Source organism: Echinops telfairi, unplaced genomic scaffold (genome assembly GCF_000313985.2).
Source record: "Echinops telfairi isolate 266 unplaced genomic scaffold, ASM31398v2 ScPeMD7_2010;HRSCAF=2546, whole genome shotgun sequence".
Lineage (NCBI taxonomy): Eukaryota > Metazoa > Chordata > Mammalia > Afrosoricida > Tenrecidae > Echinops > Echinops telfairi.
Genome location: NW_022105908.1, coordinates 24,184,365 through 24,205,185, shown reverse-complemented (window position 1 = coordinate 24,205,185; position 20,821 = coordinate 24,184,365). Strand labels below are relative to the sequence as shown.

At 43.3% G+C, this 20,821-nt stretch overlaps 2 protein-coding genes across 2 annotated transcripts in view; both read right to left on the bottom strand.

The window, feature by feature from the left end:
• Positions 1-20,821, bottom strand: part of ZZEF1 (zinc finger ZZ-type and EF-hand domain containing 1) — a gene marked incomplete at its 5' end in the record, with an annotated part of 114,624 nt that overhangs the window by 49,091 nt on the left and 44,712 nt on the right. Inside the window, 10 exons of the mRNA XM_045293333.1 lie at positions 1,838-2,039; positions 3,792-3,873; positions 7,144-7,310; positions 8,126-8,248; positions 8,354-8,475; positions 9,401-9,560; positions 14,884-14,998; positions 15,895-15,965; positions 19,631-19,764; positions 20,348-20,517. Coding sequence (XP_045149268.1) covers positions 1,838-2,039; positions 3,792-3,873; positions 7,144-7,310; positions 8,126-8,248; positions 8,354-8,475; positions 9,401-9,560; positions 14,884-14,998; positions 15,895-15,965; positions 19,631-19,764; positions 20,348-20,517 — 1,346 coding nt within the window. The remainder of the gene's footprint in view (positions 1-1,837; positions 2,040-3,791; positions 3,874-7,143; positions 7,311-8,125; positions 8,249-8,353; positions 8,476-9,400; positions 9,561-14,883; positions 14,999-15,894; positions 15,966-19,630; positions 19,765-20,347; positions 20,518-20,821) is intronic.
• Positions 10,656-11,393, bottom strand: LOC105979822 (carbonyl reductase [NADPH] 1-like). The gene has a single exon (XM_045293519.1). It carries the CDS (start codon positions 11,391-11,393, stop codon positions 10,656-10,658), a length of 738 nt encoding a protein of 245 aa, XP_045149454.1.

Below are 20,821 nucleotides of genomic sequence, written 5' to 3'. Positions count from 1 at the left end.
TTCTCACTTCACCCTTCCGTGTCATTGCCAGCAGCTACCTGAACTGAAAAAGGTCCCGGGTAGCGTGGGATCCATGTACTTGAGTTGGACTGATATGAAATATAACTACTCAATATAAAATTGCTTCTTGATATAACATTTCTTCTTACACACACACACACACATATATACATTATACATATACATACACACACACACACACACACACACACACACACACTTAACAAAAACACATGATAGTATTAAAACTTGGAGAGAATTCACGCACATTTATCAGAATGTAATTCTAATGCATCACAAATATAAGGCATTTATAAGCCTAACCACAATAAATAAGTGCCAACAGACTGCCATTCTATAAAACAGCTTCAGCTACAAGTTGCCTCTCAAATTATTAGTCTGGATAGTAAGCTGAAAATAGACAGTCAGCCACCTGTGGGGAAGCTGGAGTACTTAAGTATTCAAAATCGTTCACAATTTTGTCAACTTAGTTTTGTAAAACATAGCTACATACCCAGCATAAATATGTTTATAAATAGGCACAGGATCATAAGATTAGGTAGAAAAACATCAAAATATGAATTTTGCTACTAATTACCAGTTACCAATGAGTGTAGTAATTTTACTTTTATTTCACTGTTTTCCACTATGAGATTTTTCTATCACATCTTACTTCTTTAGATAAATTCAAGAAAATGATATAGCCTCCAGCGAGCTCCCTCTATCCACAATTGAGGGATGGGAGGAAAGGGTTACTAAACAGAAGGCATGGGAGAGACGAGTGTAGAAGATCTAAGGCATGAATCTGACTCGAAGAGTTAACACGTTTAAGAGTCATTTCTTCAACATGCTGGACGTGGTCTGGCTGTCAACACTTTCTGGATTTGTGTTTTGTCTGTTCGTAGTAGGGTGTCTCTCAGAGGTGGTATATCATTGGAGGTCACCCTCTTGAAGTTGTGTTATGTGTTTTTCTGTGTTTCGGTATGTGAAACCCAGGACTGATGAACCTTTAGAGACAGCAAGTAGAAGAAGGGTTTCAGGGGTCCGGAGGTAAAGTGGTTTGTTTGGTTTTTTTTGCAGGGGGGGGGCTAAGGGGAGGTGAAAGGAGAGCCGATGTCCAAAAGTCCAAAGGGAAAACGAACGTCTGGTGGAAACTGACTGTGGTAGCAATTGTACAATTCTGCTACACATGATTGAACTATGGAATGATATATTATTCACTCTCAATTAATTAAAAATAAACAATATCATTATACATAAATAAGAAAACGATATAGAAATATTCACTCTAGAAAAGTGGGGTTTATAATTCTTTTTTAAAATTTTAATATTTTTAACAGTTTTGTTGGCATATAATCCACATATCATACAACTGAATAGTTTAAGTTCTGTAATTCTTGTTCCTTGGATAAATTTAATAACTAAGCTGAACAGAGGGGGGGGGAATGTATACGCATACCTTTAAATATGTTTCTAGACATCTTTCTATAAATATTCCCATTTTAAAAAGCTATACAATTAGTCTATTCTCTACTTCTGCCTTCTGGCTGGAGTAAACCTAATTCCACTTGTAGACAAAGAATGGCAATGCTGCTAAATCCCACAGCCCTGGCCCGCCCTCTTCACCCCGCCCCCCAAAGCACAGCATGCTACGAGCTGGGCTCCCGAGTTTGCATCAAGTCTCTTGTGGCAATGGTGTCAGGTGGTGATTTGATTGTGGTTTAGTTGAAAGGAGCCTAGCAGGGAGCATGACCGACCTCTAGTAGATGCCATTCATGGAGGCACCATGCCGGAGAGCTAGTGCGCACCTTGCCCACCAGCAGGTACGCGGACTTACGATGAGCAGACTTGAGTGCCAAGCACTGGGAAGCAAGGCGTCCCATCAGCCGGGAAACAAGGAGTTGCAAGTCCAATCCCCACGACACGGCAACATCTGGCAGGCCATAGGCAGTGACCGTGAATTTGTAGCCCCACTCATTATTACTGCTGTCAGAGTGGAAGAGGAACTGGAGCCGAGGGCCAGCCTTAAAGGTCACTTTCTAGAAACAAAGAAGACCCTCATGTGTCAAACATACTCAAGGAGGCAGCATTTCAGTTGCAAGCATGTTCGTCATGACTCAAAATACTGTCGGGATGTACTCCCACCGTCGTCCAAAATGACTCCCGGAGGACTGGGTGAGAGGGAGGCTGACACAGGAAAGTCAACACTGCATCATGAGGAGGCAACTCTGGCCGAAAACTGCTCAGCCTGCTAAAGCTTGGCTGCTTCTCTGCTTGTCTCCTGTAGTGCAGTGAATTAACGTGGCTGTGCCAGCCCTCATCTTAGGAGAAAGAGGAGACGTCCTTCCTGCTTCCGTAAAGATTTACAGCCTCAGAAACCAAAAGGTGCAGTCTACTCTGTCTACAGGGCTCCTGCGAGTCAGAAGCCACTTAGCGGCAGTGAGCTTGGGTTTGGCTTTTGGAGCGTTAGCCTTTGTACTAACAAATGAGTGGGCAGGACCTTGCGGATTGGGTGTGTTTCTGCTTTTCCTGATGAGTCCGGGTAAGAAAAGGTGAAGGGGACTGCACTACCATGAAGAAGAGGCAGGGGTGGAGTAAATCCTTTGGATCCCGAGACCCCTGCGTGCTAAAGCTACTAGATCCAGGGGACCGAAAGTGGTGACACAGGGAATCAGCAGAGTGGCAGTGCATAACCAAGAGCCAGAGCATGAGATGGAGAGTGGGATTCCTAGCCCAGTGTCAGTAAAGCTGAGAACCTTAGGCAGGAAGCTTGCTTGTACAGTGGGGTGTCTCTAGGCACTAAATTGGAGGGCTGGGCTTGCTGACCCACTGAGCTAGAGCTAAGCACCTTCCTGCTGAGGCTAAGGGCAGAATGGTGTGCCCTTTGGGGTATAAACCAGCAGTGCTAAAAGAGCAGGACAGAAGTCAAGGAGATCAGTGGCTGAGAGGCCAAGAACTACGGAGAGGTTTGCCTGCAGGCACAGCTGAGAAAAAGCTGTCTTGACCAGAAGAACTGTGTCCTGAGCATGTCTGACCCTGAATTTTAACTTATACATTTGCCCATTACTTTCCCTACTAAACCCCATAATCACGAGTCTGTGAGTTCTGTGTGCAGCAGATTATTGAACGCACTGGAAAGCACAGAGTGCTGTGCGAGGGGAGGTTGGTGTCAGAATCGGTAAGAAGATGGGAGGGTTCCTTGGAGGATGCTGACTGATGGGGATTCTCCTCCCCCTCTGCAGTCAGAGGCCTTGCCCATGTCCTTTTCACACTTCCTCAGCTGGGGAACGTGCGCACCCATCCTCTGCGCCCAGCCAAGGGTGCTGGTACAACAGTGAGAAGGGGAATGGCCCAAGACAGTACTTAGCCTCCCCACCCAAGAGACGGGGAAGTGGATCTTTCGCTGGCTTATGGTTCAGGGACATCCTGGGCTTACCAACCCTTTTTTGCTAAGGATTACAATTCTCCATTTACTCGGGACAATCCTGATAAAAACCCAGGACTGAGAAACTTTTCCTGTGAAAATTCAGACAATAAATATTTTAGGCTTTGTAGGCTGGAAGCTCTACCACTGTCGAGCCAAAGCATCTTCAAACGATCAGTAAACAAATGAGTCTAGCCATATAGAAAAAAACGTTCGTCACAAAAATGGGATGAGCCGTGGTTTACTGAATCCTGAGAAACCCTTCCTTTGACAGAAATACACACCAATGTTTCCACTGTCCTCTGAGGGTTGACAAGAGGAGAACTGGCAGAGAAGTATTTTACCTCTTTCTCAGACCACAACTCACCTTGGGCCATTTATCAGTGCCCACTTTTGTGTCATAGCGTGTTTTCCCACCTCTAGCGTCAGTAAATTCCAGATAATCATACCTGTAAAACATAATTTTTATTATTTACCCTCTCTCCTTTTTCATCCATAAGTCCTTGGCACCACTGCTCATCAGTCAGTCTGTTGTACTGTGGTGGCTTGCATGTTGCTGTGATTCTTGAAGCAATGCTACTGGAGTTTTATCCACCAGAAGGGTCATCCATGGAGAATAGGTTTCAGCACAGCTTCCAGGTGAAGGCAGACGAGGAAGGACCTGACCACTTACTTCTAAAGCAGTTCGGTCACTGAAAATGTTATGCGTCACAGTGGAGCGCTGGAAGAGGAAGCCCTCAGGAAGGAAGGCACTCAAAATACGGCTTGGGAAGGGCTGCTTCCTCAAACTAGCCCCAACCTTAATAATGTGACTGGAGCAAACTTTCAGGGAATTCATTTGCTGATGTGGCTTGACTTAAAATGGAAAAAAACAAAACAAACAAACAGCTACAAACATCCATTAATTAAGAAGTGGAATGTATAAAGTATGGATAATGGCTGTCATTAAGAAGCTGTCAAAGTGAAACGGAATGCTTGGTCACCAGTGAGATGAAATGGGCTGGGATTGCTTATTTTGAACCGAAAAAGCATGTACGATCCACTATGGTGGAAATGACAAATCGAAGTATAATAGTGTCCCCATTCACTGTCAAAAGAACATTGCTACAATGTTCTCCTAAAGCACAATGCTGTCAGTAATAGGGTAACATCCGTTTGCCCACCAGGAAGGCCAGGTAATAGGACTACTATTTAAATGCACACACCAACCACTAACGTCAAACGTAATTGAAGGTTTTACCAACCTCTGCAGTCTCAGATGGGCTCAATGGGCTGGGCTATAACAACTGTGAGGATGGCACAGCTAGGGCATTGTTCTGTTCTGTTGTACATCGGGTTGCTTTGAGTCAGCCCCGACTTGATAGAACCTCACGACAAGTGTCTGAAATCGACTGAACGCACAATCAAGAAGGAATGATAATTATTGGTGGCTGGAATGCAAAAGTTGGAAATAAAGAATTGGCAGTTGAAAAAGATGGCCTTGGTGATAAAAAGATGCCAGAGAATGTGTATTCGAATTCTGGAAGACCCATGACCTATTTATTAGAAATACTTTTTCAACTACATAAACATGGGCCGTATCAGAGGGAACACACAGGGAATAAGCTACTACATCTGTGGAAAAAGACAACGGAGACACTCAGTTTCAACACTCAGAATGCCAGAGTCTGACTGCAAACCAACCAATTGTTAAAAATGTCCACCAGAGCCAAAATACAGCCTTAAGTATAGTCCCCTGCATTTAGAGTTCATCTCAGAGTAGAGCTGATGCATTAAACACTGATGAATGATGACCAGATGAATTGAGGGATGATATCAAGGATATTACACATGAAGAAAGCAAAAGGCCATTTAAAAGAAAAGAACGAAAAAACGATAGAAGATGTCAGAAGAGTCTCACACTGCCTCTTGAGTGTAGAGTGGTGAATGGAAGAAATGATGAAATAAACATGTTGAACAAAAATTCCAGAGCGGTTTGAGAAGACAAAGTATTATAATGAAATTTGCAAAGACTTGAAGTTAGAAAACCAAAAGGGAAAACATGCTCAGTGTTTCTCAAAATGAAAAACTGACAACAACAAAAAATCAAATCTCAAGTTTTAACACTGAAGGACCCAAATGGGCAAAATATTGAACATATCAAGTGACAAAAAAAGACAGAATACAGTCACTATACCCCCCAAAATTGTTCAATGTTCAACCATTTCAGGAAGTAACACGATCTAGAACCAGAAGTATTAAAGGGAAAAGGGCATATAGGCAAAAAACAAAACTCAGGGATTGACAGAATACCAATACACATTAACAAACCCATGTAATGCTGGAAGGGATCATTCATTTAGAATGATACAAGATTCAAGTAAGAGAGCTATCTGGACAACCACTTGAAGAATTCCATGTTTTTTGCCCATTCCAGAGAAGAGTAACATAAAATAATGCAGAAATCATTGACTAGTATCACTAATATCACACACAAGAAAAATTTTGCTTAAAGTAATTAAAATGGTTGTGCTAGTACATCAACAGGGTACTGTTAGAAATTCTAGCCAGATTCAGAAGATGATGTGGAATGAGGCATATCCTAGCTGATGTCAGATGAATCTTGACTGAAAGTAGAGAATGCCAGAAAGATGTTTACTAGTGAATTATGCAAAGGTATTCAACCGTGTAAATTGTTCATGATTTATAGATAACATTTTTGCAAAGTAAGAGTCCCACCAGCACTTAATTGTGCTCATGTGGAATGTGTACGCGGACAAGAGACAGTCAATCCACAACGAACAAGGGGATGCTTTGGCCTTAAAACCGGGAAACGGTTGGGTCATGGTTGTATTCTTTTATCACACTTAGTCAACTTGTATGTTGAGCAAATAATCTAAGAAGCTGCACTATGTAAATAAAAATTGAGCATCAGGATTAGAGGAAGAGTCATTAACCTGAGATGTGCAGATGCCACGTGGTTTACTTGCCAAAAGCAAGGAGGACTTGAGGCACTTACTGAAAGCCTTCAATGTGGATAACACACATAAAGAAAACAAAAATCCTCACAACTGGACCCATAAGGAACATCATGATCAATGGAATTAAGTATTTCATTTTATTTGGATCCACAATCCACACCCATGGGAGCAGCAATTAAAAAATCAAATGACATCTTGCATTGGGCAAATATGATGCAAAAGACCTTAAAAAGCAAAGGTGTCAGTTTGCACCTGAACCAAGCTATGCTACTGCCCATCACATCATATGCATATGATAGCTGGACAATGAATAAGGCCACAGAAGAATTGATGCCTTTGGATTACGGAGCTAGTGAAGAATATTAAATACACAGACTGTCACAAATATAGTGACATAGCTCCTAAGGGGGGGGGGGTACGGCCTTGGAAGAAGCAGAGCCAGCCTGCTGCTTAGAAGCGAGGATGGTGAGACTTCATCTCACATTATTTTGAACAAGTTATCAGGAGGCGCAGTCCCCGGAGAGGGGCCTCATGCTTGGTAGAATGGAAGGTCAATGGGGAACAAGCAGACTCTCAATGAGCTGGACTGACGCGATGGCTGCCACAATGGACGCAAATACAGAAACAATCATGAGAACCGTGTAGACACGGGCAGCAGTGTGCTTGTTTCACTCAAGGCCACTTTGAATTGGAACCCCTTCAGCAGTACCTGGGAAACAACATCTGGAGTCACGTTCTAAAAGGACATTTGAGCCTCACCTCTTTTCCGTTTCACATCGCTCATCAAATTCCACTTCAAAATACGTTGCTCCTGGGCTAACGAAGACAGACACATCATGGCAATTATTTTCATAGTTATGGGCGGATTCCTTAGTCCATGTGTGTAACACCACAGGCTGTTCCTGTTGCCACGTTTCAACATCCAGCTATGTAAGCAAACCGGTCAAGAAACAGTTGTTTATCTCTTGACATCCAGTCATATATAGTAGGCTGCTGTTTTACAGCAGTGCTCTAGACAGGGTTTGACCTCCCTATACAAATTACTACACAGGCAGAAAGATATACCTGATATTTCTGTCTACATCTATCAACATAAATCTATCATGCAGCACAGTGGGCACATGGTTCTTATTACTATAGCAACTCTGTGATTAGCTTAACATGCTACCTTTCAGTGACGGAAACAATTTCTTAAAAATGACGACTGTGTAGGAATTTCCCATGGAAAAGCCTTCCATTCGGAGTGGAAAGACTTCAAATATTAGTGGTGTACCCTTTTTGCTCTAACTATCGGCGACTCTTGAGTTTTGCATTCTTGTTTTCCTTCCTTTCTTACATGCCTTTCCCACTCCCAAAGGACTGATGTGAGACTTAAACAAGATGATGACAAATCTTTGTGGAGGAGGAAAGACTTTATACACCACACCTTCTAATCTGCCTCCCAACATATTCTACTAAACTTCAATCTGATTATTCACTCGGTTTTTAGATTACTGCATGTGCTGTAACAATGACGACACCTCATCTACGTACAGGGCCTCCCCCTTCGCTGTGGTGCTATGCCACACCATAGCAACTAGGAAGGGCACTTACGCTTATTAGCAAAGCTGCTGATAAAATAGGAAGTTCTTAGAGGGGCGTTGATTACGGAGATCTGTTCTCAGGGACATGTCTTAGTAAACACAGTGACATAAGCCTAAGAGGGGGATCCACAGGCATTTCGAATGCCGCTGGCAGTTACCTCATTCAGTCCTCCTTCAGGGTCACTGCCCAGCTTCTTCAACAGCTCTGTTAGCGGGACGAACGCTCTCAAGAGGGTGCAGTGGGAGATGTCTAACGTGCACAAGTCCAGCAGAAAGATGACCTACAAGAAGACCAACGGTGGACTTAACTTCCGCCTCAGACTGACAGGGGTGCAGACTGCTAGCTCCCTTCCCGCCCTTCACAAATAACTGCCACGACCTCTTACCAGCTGACGGGATCCCATCGAAAACACTGAATTACATAATTTTTCTACTATAATTTTTCCGCTGTACTGTGACAAAAGGGACTCCAAAATCACTCTCATCTTTGCCAGGAACTGTTGTACATCTGCCAAAACATGAAGAGGAGGGTTAACAGTCACTTTCTCAATTTCCATCAAGGGCAAAGCTGGAGGGAGAGCCGCCACCGATGTGTGGAGGGGAGTCCAAGACAGGAGACCACAGGCTGTTCAGTGTCACCCACTTGCCTCCCTCGGGGAGGAAAACCAGGCAAACTTCGGTAGCTGGGACTTTCAAAGGGATCTTGGTTTTCTGTTGGTCCTTGCCACTTCTCCACGAAGAGGACCTATCACTTTTACTCCTAGGGATGTCCATCAGGCCTTCTGACCTAGTTATCAGGCTCTCCTCCCGGGGTTTACCATGGGCTTATGCAGTAGGTGTGTCAATCCAATGGGCTGGGCTCTAGGTGACATGCCAAGATACTGTCAAGCATTTCTGTCACAGCTGTTGAGACAAGTGCGATGGAACCGAATTTCCCATATATGATTTTTCCACCCGTAGGGTTTCATATCATGTTGTGTGGGTTTCCATGAGATGAATCTACCGGTAAGTCTTTGGCGTAATGAGTGTTCACATATATTAAGACATTGTAAGTTCAAGCTTTTTTTTTTCTTTTTGTGCATGAAATGATTAAAACAGGGCTGGAAAAATCCTACTGAAGAGTGAGACACCATGTGAGTACTGCACGATTGTACAGGCAATATTTATGTTTCGAAATGACCTAACTCTATAATAAAAGTACTAGGGGCAACCCCATTCAGATAGGGTGAGAGGACATGCTGCACACTTCCCTTTATTGTTATTTTTTTTTTAATTTTCAAGGGGAAGAAAGAAAAAATAACAAACCCCCCAAACAGAACTGAGCTATAACAAAGAAAGAGAGCCACATGCCCCCTTGGTGTGAGTTACTAGAGAGAGCACACACAGAGTCAAACCCAAACACCCTCTGTCTCAGACTTGGTGTTCACACTCACATTTTTCAAGAAGCTCCACGGCCAGGTCTTTGGCCACAGGGTCTGTGCTCTTCAACTGGAGGTAGCACCAGGAGAACAAGCTTCCCTGAACAGACCAGAACAGGGAGAAAAGCACGGAGCCGACTTCGCCTTGGGCACCGTTGAGCATCAGCAGCTCACACTACAAGGGAAGAGATAAACAATGTTCACAACAAGGTCATTTACAGGGTACCGCCCAGGGCGTACTCCAAAAGTAGTGGAAATGTGGAAAAGTCACAAAAGGGCTTTCAACCAAGAACAATAGTTTTATGAAAACCCCCCTCTTGCCTTGCAGCTTTTCAGAACTTAACAAATGGTTCTCACTCCAGCTGACCGTCCTTCTGTTCCTCAGAGCCTTACCCTGCTGGTTACTCTCTGATATTTTCAATCTCCTTCTCCCTCTGGTGCCTTCCCTTGAGCCTCCAACCAGTGTCTCCTACTTCAAAAACAACTCCTCGCCCTCTGTGGCTCTCGGACCATTCTTTTTGTTCTCAGTTTTGTTGCTGGTGGTTGTTTTTTGGTTTGTTTGTTTTTTTTAGAGGAATAAACTTTTACTCATAATCACTGCAGTAGGTCCCTATCAACACTGCCTTGTATTGACCCCAAAAGGTAACTCAACTTTTCCTCCAAAGTAGAATGAATACATAAATACATAGAGTGAAAACCAACCAACTCCAGTATGTACATCGGCATGGATGACTCTCAAAGTGCTGTGGGGTGGAAAGGCAAGTTACAGCCGACAGGCCACCAGATGATCCCACTAAAGGTCACTGTCAGGCAAAATGGGCGTGCTGTGGAGGAAGAACTAGAAAGAAAACAAGGAGATGATGGATACAAATTTCAGGATGGTAGTTACCTACCTCTGGTAAGGGAGAAGGATAAGCCATAGAAGGGCAAATTGAGGAGGAGAACCTCAAATGGACTGGTTATGTTCTAGTTCTTTTTAACCAAGACCCACTTTTATTCATCTACTAATTCTTGGTTATTCTTTTCACTGATTACACATATTTTTCCCCTAACAACATTTGGGGGTCGGAGGTGGAGGGGAATCACGAAAGAGTTAGTAGAATTAGAAATGTTGACAAGTATCAGATAACTGTCCCGTAATTGAATCAAAGTAGGAACAAAATGGCACCCAAGGATGACACTGTGTGTGTCACGCTCACCACGGCTCAACTTTCTTCTCCAAAACAAACTCCCCGTGAGGCCCCTCAGCATCTGAGGGCAAGAGGGCCAACTACACGGGGGTCTCTGCGCCTTCTTCTGGGCTTTTGGTGGCCTTGGGCCCTGCCATGTCAGTTCTCACCCACCCGGGACAGCAGGCATTCAGGAGGATCTTGTCGCCTGGACTCTGTGCACTCAGGTTCCTGGCGTTGATCCCGGACAGCACGGTGACGCCGATCTTCAACAGGCCATAGGTAGTGTTGGGCCAGCCCTCCTTCTGGTGCACCCCTTTCTTTGTGTCTTCTACGAACTTGCTCATGAGGGCCACCAGCTTTTCCTCTGTGATGGTGTCACTGCAGAACTTCTGCTGCAGCTCCGGGCTGCAGGACTTCAGTGCACGGAGACTAACCATGCTGGACACATTGAGCACTCTACCTTGGGGCTTTATGAGAGGCAGTAATTCTGTGTAGACATGCCGGGTACTAAAAAAGTTGGTTTTCAGGGTCACCTCTGCTTGAATATGAAAGGGTGTGGGATCAGCATTTTTTAAGGTGATGCCCGCGTTGTTGACCAGCACGTCCAGCCAGCTATACTCGCAGCGCAGGAAGTCCTGCAGGGCGCGGATGCTCTGCGGGTCGTGGATGTCCAGCTGGTGGAAGCACAGGCTCAGGCCCTCCGTCTGCAGCTGCTGCACGGCCACCCAGCTGCGCTCCGCGTCCCCGGAGAAGTGCCGGCACAGCTCGCGCCTGATGGCGAAGCTGATGCCCTTGTTGGCCCCGGTCACCAGTGCCACACGGCTGCAGGAGGTCATGGTTGCTGGTGGAGCAGCGGCGAGAATCAGAGATGCGGAGGTCTTTGCCGAGAGCGGAGGTGGCTGTATGTTCTAGTCCTTAAAAGAATGGTTGATTTGCATGGGCGAAGGGAGACAGCAGCCGGTATAAGATATGAAAAGAATAATAATTTATAATTTATCAGGGGTCCACAAAGGTGGGAGGGTGGGGGTTGGGGGTGGATAGGGAAAAAAGAGGAGCTAATACCAAGGGCTCAAGCAGAAAGAAAATGTTTTGAAAATGATGAAGGCATCATTTGTACAAATGTGTTTGATACAATTGATATATGGATTGGTATAGGAGCTGCAAGAGCCCCCAGTAAAATGATTTATTAATTTTAAAAAATGGTTGTTTCTTTTCATTGTTTGTACACACACCTCTTTTGTCTGGCTATTTTACTGTAAAAAGCTGTCGACACCTGTTCTTTTTGCCTTCCCCCCACTTCCTCCCTTTCTACTTCTTCTGTTATCATCATCCATTGACACCAATCTCCAAAAGCATCAGTGACCTCCTTCGTCATCAGACTCCTGGTTTAAGGGGACTTAGAGGATCTGCTAAGCACTTTCTTTCTCGAAATTCTTGAGGTGCCCAGGGAGATCTGATGACATCAACACCCATGGCTTCAACTATCACCTCTGTGCTAATGACTGCAAATCTCAATCTCCATCACTGACTCATCTCCAGTGGCCAACTCGACCTCACCCCCAAAAGTCCTACAAGAACCATAAATCCAACATATTCAAAGTGTGACCAGGGTCATCCCGCTTCAAATATCTGTCCTTCCCACCTTGCCCCAGTCTTTGATTAAACCATATTCATGGTTTCACAATGAGTGACAGTATAATCATCTCTGAAAAGCGTTTTCCATGGTCTACTCCCCACCTCCATCAGTTAGGATTCAGTAACCCTCTGTATCACCACTGGACCCCTTGATGGCCCTTACTGAGTTATGTAGTAGTTGTCTGATTACATGTTTGTCTGCTTCTTAGGACTATGCTCAGCAAACAAGGTTCTTTTCTCTACCACAGGACCTAGCACATAGCAGACATTCAGCAGATATATGTTACATTGGAAAATAACAGACTTATTTAAAAATTCAAAAATAGGCATTTCTGACCATCTTTTAGAAAACATTTAAATTATCCTCTTTCATATAACCATAAATATTTTAAAATTAAAGACAATACAAACTATTAAAAAAAATAACTCAACTGTTTCAGTGGGAACCATGGTCTAGAAGGTTAAAAGAAAGCTACAACTTCTTTTGTATCACAGGCAAATGAATCCAAATGAAAAGCTCATGGAAAATACTCTTGAACGAAAGCTACCTCCTTTCCCCACATACACCGTGCAGTAAGGCTAATACAATGGAGAGAGGGCAACACTCAGCATCCAGCAGCCTGGGTTTCAGTCTAGCTCCAGTACATACCAACTCCTGATACGGGAAGTAGAGCTGCTACCATTGCTGTTGTTGGGTGTTAGTCGGATCTGACTCATAGTGAGGACGTGCACTGGTCCAGACAGGAACTGGAAACACAGGGAATCCAGGGTGGATGACCCCTTCAGGACCAGTGCTGAGAGTGGAGGGTGGAGGGAAGGTGGGGTAGAAAGGGGGAACCAATCACAAGGATCTACACATAACCCCCTCCCTGAGGGATGGACAACAGAAAAGTGGGTGAAGGGATCCATCAGACAGTGTAAAGTATGATAATAATAATTTCTAAATTATCAAGGGTTAATGAGGAAGGGGCATGCGGGAGGGAGGGGAAAACATGAGGAGCGGATACCAAGGGCTCAAGTAGAAAGCAAATGTTTTGAGAATGATGAGGGCAACAAATGTACAAATGTGCTCGACACAATGGATGGATGGATGGATTGTGATAAGAGTTGTATGAGCCCCCAATAAAATGATTTTTTTTAAAAGACCTTTTTATTCAAAAGCAGAGAGGTTATTTTGAGGACTAAGGTGGGCCAACCCAAGCTACTCTGTGCTAATGACTGCAAATCTCAATCTCCATCACTGACTCATCTCCAGTTTTATTTGTTCTTCACAAAGTCATTGAGTCAGAATCGATTTGATGGCAGCTAGCAAAGCAAAAACGTCTTTACAAGCAAACGGAGGGATAAGCAGTCACGACTCCATGACTCCAGGGGCAGGGGATGAATGAAGTCAGGGTGCTAATCAGTAAACCAAACCCACTGCCACTGAGTCAAGTCTGGGTTTTGGAGGCAGTAAATATGTACCAGGGCACAGAGCCTCAACTTTCTATCCTGGAGCTACTGGTGAGTTTGAACCATCAACATTATGGTTCAACAGTAAAACTCTGACAAAAGTAAGAGATTTACAGACAATCAGCTACAAGAGTCAAGACAAATTATTTGAATTATCCCACCATAAGCTCCCTCTACCTCCCTAGACTTTGTATTAATTCAAAGGGGGTAGATATTGGTCTCCCTAGTCAGGGATTCTACCACTGCAGCACCTCTTGAGGTAAATAGTAAAAATGCAGATTCTTAAGTCCTATCTCTAAAACCCCAAATCCAACCTCCTGCTATTGATTCATAGAGTAGAAGAGTCCCACAGGATTTCTAAGGCTGTAAATATTTACAGAAGCAGACTGCCACATCTCTGACCCATGGAGTGATTGGTAGATTTGAACTTCGAACCTTTTAGTTAGCAAGTGAGCACTTAACCAATGTGGCACCAGGAATCTCTATCCTATCCCTCAAAAAAATTCACACTCACTGCCATCAAGTCAACTCTAACTCATGTCAACCCTAGAGGACAGCGCAGAACTGCCCTTGTGAGTGTCCAAGGCTGGAAACCTTTATCCGCAGGCACCATTAAGTATGCTCGATGCAGAAAGCTTCATCTTTATCCTGGCAGAGCGGCTGTTGGGTTTGAACCACAGTCTGACACATAATCCATTATGCTACCAGGGCTCCTAGAAACCCGAAATTGTCAAATATCCCCGAGCATTCAACCCAGTTGGTGCATCAAGTACGCGTTTTTTTGTTTTTTAAGGATAGCAAGAAATAATTTTTTAAAACCATCAGCACAGGAAAAAAGGCACTATAGTTTCAAATTTAATGATCCTATTTATGTAATAACCTACCAAATGTATAACACAGATATACTCATATAATGACTCCTGGGCTCAACAGCTGACAACACAAGGGGCCTGGGCAAAAATCCTCTCCACTGTTTCCAGAGGACATCATCATGAACATGTCCGTGCACTCATCACGCGCTGACAGCCAAGGGACAGGAGAGTGCGCCCTCCCTCATCTGCCGGGGGCTGGCTGATTAGAAGCCAAGGCTGGCTGGATGGAAACTCTGTAGTTATGTGCAGTGGGCACTGTAACACAGCTGGAGTTACCCAGTAGCTGAGGAGTCCAGGGCAAGACACACTGCTGGTCACAGACTCTAAAGGGACTCGGCCAAGGAGCCTCAAGGCAGCCATCAGTTACCTCACGAGCAGCCACAGAGAGGAGCGTGTTCATGACTGCCAGGACCTCATTGATGTTCATGTCAGCCAGGTCACTCTTCTCAGGTAAAAGTAGAAGGCCACCAGGATCTTTATCACTGTAAGGACACAAACCAGCATGACATCTGCTTTCCAGATTAAAAGGTCTCGGATGAGGAGAGTACAGAGCTAGTATCCATGTGTCCTACATACACAGACCCATGAACCCATAGAAGAGATCCCGAGGAATCTATCTGATGAATAAACTCCTCTGACCACCACTGTGAAATCTGTTTAATCTCATGACACTCTCTCATATGTTTAAAGATGGCCAATCAAACAATCCAGGTAAGCAAGCCTGGGTGTTCAAATGTCCTCTACATTGAGCCTCAGTTCTTCATCATCTCTGACACTTGATTCAGAGTGCATTTCTCCATGACACCACCCCACCCCCCATCCCCACCCCCACGAGTTTGGCACCCATGGCAGAGACTGTCTGACCTGCAGGCCCTAGCCTGGCCATTAATTCCTTCCCTCTTAAAGAATCCATACCTCCAGTTATACAGCCGAGCATTCATTAGCTTCTTTTATAATCGAAGCTTGTAAAAATCTCCAAGTTTGTTCCTCACATGCAGAGTCAGGTTTGATATATTCTAAACTACCTCTCCCCCATTCTTGGCTTCTGTAATTGGGGTTTCAAGTAGCTGGGCTTGAGTAGAGGAGCCCACACTAGCCTTAGCTTCAGTTTCGGTTTTTCAAAACCACTTAAAAACAGAGATACTCAAAGACATCCTCAGGGGTTCAGTTCCATATCATCTTAGAAGGAGTGCGACTTGGACTGAGCTCCTGATGTGATCAGTATTTCACCATGATTTTAGTCCCTCCTAGGCCTCCCGTTATCTTACTCCTGAAACTTGACTGTCTAGCCAAGAAGAGGAGACCCCAAAAGCACATGAAAGGATGTGGTATCGAAAGATTGGACATATCTGACAACTGAAAAGGATAAAAAACTTACCTAAAATGGGTGCACAGTGAGCGGAAAGTAAGCTGCTGGGATGGCTTGTGCTCCTGCTCGGTGACATTCTTCTAGAAAATCGGCAAATGTGCAAGTTAGAAAATCTAGTCCATGACAGCCCAGAGAGCAAGGGTAACATGAATGTGATGAACCACTGTTCCCAAGTATGATGAAAAGCAGGGTGAGCAGACAGCCTCACGGAAAATTTAAGTCTAATGCATTAACTACTACAAATCACAGCACTGTTGGGGATTCCCAGATTTAAGACTCAGGGCCTAGCCTGTCACAGGAGAGAAGTGGAGATATAATCACAAGAACACAATTACCAAAAGAATGAACTGCTTAGCACATTGCTATTCAATTCATCAGCAGAAAGGAAAATATAAGTCCCATCACAGCTGTCAGAAAGGATGGGCAAAGGGAAAATGACTGGGTTGCTTGTAATAAGACAATGACGTCATTCAAGAGGTCACACGCCTTCCTTCTACTTTTCTACGTAGAACACATACCAGCAAATAATAACTCAATTTGCTCCATTGCCTGGTAAATGCTTCAGACAAATCAAAAGGATAGGGCCCTACCCAGTGGACTGACTGGGTCATGCCAGATGCTGTGATCAAAGGTTACAATTCACAATGTGAAAACCAATCACTCAAGCTTATATGCAAACAGTTGCTACATTCAGAAATATAATCTAAGGTCCTACTCTCTCTGAAACCTTCCTCAGTCACTTAGCCTCAGCACCTACTGCACACAAGGTGATTTCTTCCTTATGGTGGATGTGTCCAACGAGACTGTAGTCCGCTGGCATCAGGAGCCACATTTAAAGCTTCTCTGGCTCACTCTATCACTACAGGTCTTTGTATGTCCCAGAGAGCATGTAATACGTTTGCTAATAGGTGGTTGCTAGCAATAAAAATGGCATTTTTAAAAACCTCTATCTAGTTACTTTCACCAAATTGTTAATAAGTCTACTAGCTGCTTGTTTACATAAGCAATAGAAAAGAACCTATAAGCATCTGTGAATAATTATTATTTGTTTAAGTCTTTCTAAAAAAATTTTTTAAGTCTTTTTTGTGCCTCACAGCACTGGGTAGGCCCACCAACATGACTGACATGAAGCCGTGGAAGCAGCCTTGCCTTACTCATGGATTTATGAAAGGAGCGCTTCTAATGACTCCCTGTCAATACGCTACTTATGGTAGGTTTTGGATTCCTATCACCGTCAGATGAAGGGAGTGCCTGTCTATTTCTAGTTAGCTATTGGTTTTGCTGCTTTAACCCATCATCAGAGTTGAGTTTCATTCAAAATGTTCCCGTATTTAGTAGTATGATTTTTTCCTCTCTGATGTCATTTATTGATTTTTCTAATATTAAACCAACTTTGCATTCCTAAAGTGAACCCAACTCAGAATTTTTTTACATTTTTAAACTTTGTTTTATTTTTTCTCATTGAAATGTACCTCGCATATACACTGGTACAGATGGAACTGGAAACACAGGGAATCCAGGGCGGATGATCCCTTCAGGAGCAGTGTTGAGAGTGGCAATACCGGGAGGGTGGAGGGAGGGTGGGGTGGGGAGGGGGAACCAATTACAAGGATCTACATATAACCTCCTCCCTGGGGGATGGACAACAGAAAAGTGGGTGAATGGAGATGTCAGACAGTGTAAGATATGACAAAATAATAATTTATAAATTATCAAGGGTTGATGTGGGAGGCAGGAGTGGGGAAGGAGGGGGGAAAATGAGGAGCTGATGCCAGGGGCTTAAGTGGAGAGCAAATGTTTTGAGAATGATGAGGGCAATGAATGTACAAATGTGCTCTGTATGTATGGATTGTGATGAGTTGTATGTGCCCCTAATAAAATGATTTAAAAAACAAAAAATGTACCTAGCAGAACATGCACCAATTCAACCATTTCTATATGTACCATTAAATGTCACTGATCACATTCTCCAATTTGTGCAACCATTTGAACCCTCATTTTCCAAATTGTATCTTCCTCATTAATATAAATCACTGGCCCTAAGTTCTTGTCTGAGCTTTCTAGTTGCTATTGTCAATTTAATCCCATATAGAAAATTCTTTAGAGAGCACAATGTACAGGGCAAACAGTCTTTAGATAAGGTGAGGTATTGTTTGGTTTAAGGCCTCCAGAGGTTAATTTTGGTTTAAATAATGTTTAAGGTATAAAGATTATCTTGGGGCAATAAATTTGGGAGTATTATTCCTGTGTTGTTAAATTTATTTACTGGTATTTCATTAGGATCTTCCAACTCTATGTATAAGGAAGACTGACCTTTATCAGATGATTCTCTTAGTGTACTATGTTTCCCTGTGTGTTACCATCAATGACACTGGACTCTCTACAGTTCCTTTACCTAGATGTGTTTACTACTTATTCATTTTATTTATTTTGGAATTATTTACTTTATGTTGTATTATTATTTTTAAGATTTATCTCACTCATTTTCATATATAAATACATACTCAGAATTTTTTTGCATAGGATATCTTTTGCCTAGAATATCTTTGTGAGGTAGTTAGTTATCGTGCTAACCTGGCCCATAAACACATGTGGAATTAATTGAAGGGCGGAGAGATAAATGGCTCCACGAGCCTCGCCTTTCTTGTCTCCTGCTCTTTAATCATCGGACCAGTGTGCGGCTGCCTTGCTTGTTCTGTGCCTCCACTTGCAAGCTACACTACCAGTGGGACACCTAACCCGTGGACTGTGTCACTGTGATTTGAGGTTCCTTCAGGACCTGCTTCGCCACACCATTGGAATTTACATCTCTTGAGCTGGGGACTGTTGGACCCTGTCATCTGGCTGACTGTTGGTGACCTGCCTTGCTGTTTGCTGTTGCTGCCTGTGCCTGGATAGCCTGAATTGCTCTACAGAGGACTACTTGGTGGCCCTCAAGACTTGAAGGACTGCCAGTGTCTCACAACTGTCTCGCAGGAGTGATTTGCACTGAGCCATTTGTACTGCTTTATAATTTAATTAGCTGTTTATTTCTTATGTTATCTATCTATCTATCTGTATAAATATATATAAAATTATTAGTGTTTTGGTTTTGTTTCTCTAGAGAACCCTGTCTAACACACTTTGCACAGGATATTCTATTTGAAGATATAATTCTTATGTATTATTTGAAATGAAAGCATTTTTCACCTGTTATACTAATGTCTGAGTAATAGGGAGAAGGGTCTAGGAGGGTAAGAAAAACACCTGGGGCATAAAGCTTGGTGGAATCATCTTTTCAGATATAAATAAATGGATAAAATATGCCTGCAATTTATACCAAAGTAATACTAGGGGAGAGGTATATTATGGATGAAAGTGGATTAGCTTGAATTAATCACTACTGAAGCTGGGTGATGGGGACACCGGGGTAGAGGTTCACTATATTATTTAGTTTACTTTCGTATTTGTTTTAAATTGTCTCAAAATTAAAATTCATAACGTAAAACAGAAAAGATAGTTGTAAGTCAGTCATAAAGGAGACTGTGTTGGTGCATTGCAAGGTGGAGACAGGTTATCTCCACCTGAATACAGTATCATGGCCTTAGTTTTCTGTGTGCCTGCACAAAGCTTTGCATACAGTAAGTACTGGGTAAGTATTTGGAGAAGTAAAACTAACATGTTTTCAGGGAACACACAGACCAATAAAAATTCCAACCTAACAAGCCTTAGGAAGGGAATCCATACTTATAAAGGAAGCAATTACCATCATGGTGAAGAGATGATTCCTCCGGGTCTGTCGGTCAGGAAAGAAGATGGCAGCTCCATTGAGAAGAGTATTTCTGACTTCTTGCTTTAAAACGTCCATGAGCACAGAGTCTCCATCGACCTTATCCACCACTGATAAAAATGAATGCTGGCATTACCATGAATCGATTCCATCCATTAATTTATAATATGTATCTGGTATTACTAGTCTATAAACTCACCACTCTTCATTTGTAGTTAATATCAGAACAAAGGTATTAACTTTGTTAAGGCATACTTCTGTATAGGTTAGGGAGTATAATAAAATTATTTGTTTGTTTACATTTAACTAAAGAAAAGACTGTATGTACTGGTTTTTATCTGACAGTTTCTCTATCCTTTTGAGATACCACTTGGCAAAGTCTAACCAAGAACTTCAGATGGTTGAATGCATATCTTTAAGCCTCAATCTACCATCATAGCTTCTCATCTTCAATTGATCACTCTCATCCTGGGGTCTAAGGTGTGACAGAAATCTCTCTCTCAATAGAACACAACTGTGTAAGAGAAACACGGAGGCAGAGAGGCTGATTGCTGAGGGAGTAAATCCTGAACTCCAGAGGAAACACCGGCTTTCCTCCGAAAGGATCTCTTTCCTGAGCACTCCTCTTCTCGACCACAACAGTCCCCGGGGGCTACTTAGTGCTGCATCTCATCAGAGAAGAGCAAAGCCTACCATCACACAAGTGTGTGTAGAGCTCCTTGGCGTCCTCCATCCGCTCAGGGCGCTGTTTGGGAGCCTTTTGCTTCTCAGAGACAACCTGTGCGTCTCCCTGCAGCACTGAGAAGCAGCTCTGGAGCAGCTGCAGAAGCAGGGTTTGGGCGTAGATGCATTCTTCTCTTGGGCTACAGAAAAGATGGAGAACATTCAGAGAGCAAAGGGCAAGTTTCTTGTAGCCTCCAAAGCCATGCAACTGGACACCGGACTTGGCTTAAAAAAAAAAAAGCAAGTGAGGGGGCCAAAGAATGGAAAGATCCCTGTACTAGTAGTCTGAAAATCCACCCCAGGCAGTCTCTATTGACCTTCAGTTCTTCATCGGTAAACTGAGGATACTGCTCTCATACTTGTGACCCACAAGGTTAATCAAATGAGAAAAATATTTGGGAAAACACTATCTAAATAAAGTACAGAAGTATGAACTGTTAATTT

Coding starts and splice junctions, on each gene's coding strand:
- LOC105979822 (XM_045293519.1), bottom strand. CDS start 11,393: ATGACCTCCTGCAGCCGTGTGGCACTGGTGACCGGGGCCAACAAGGGC.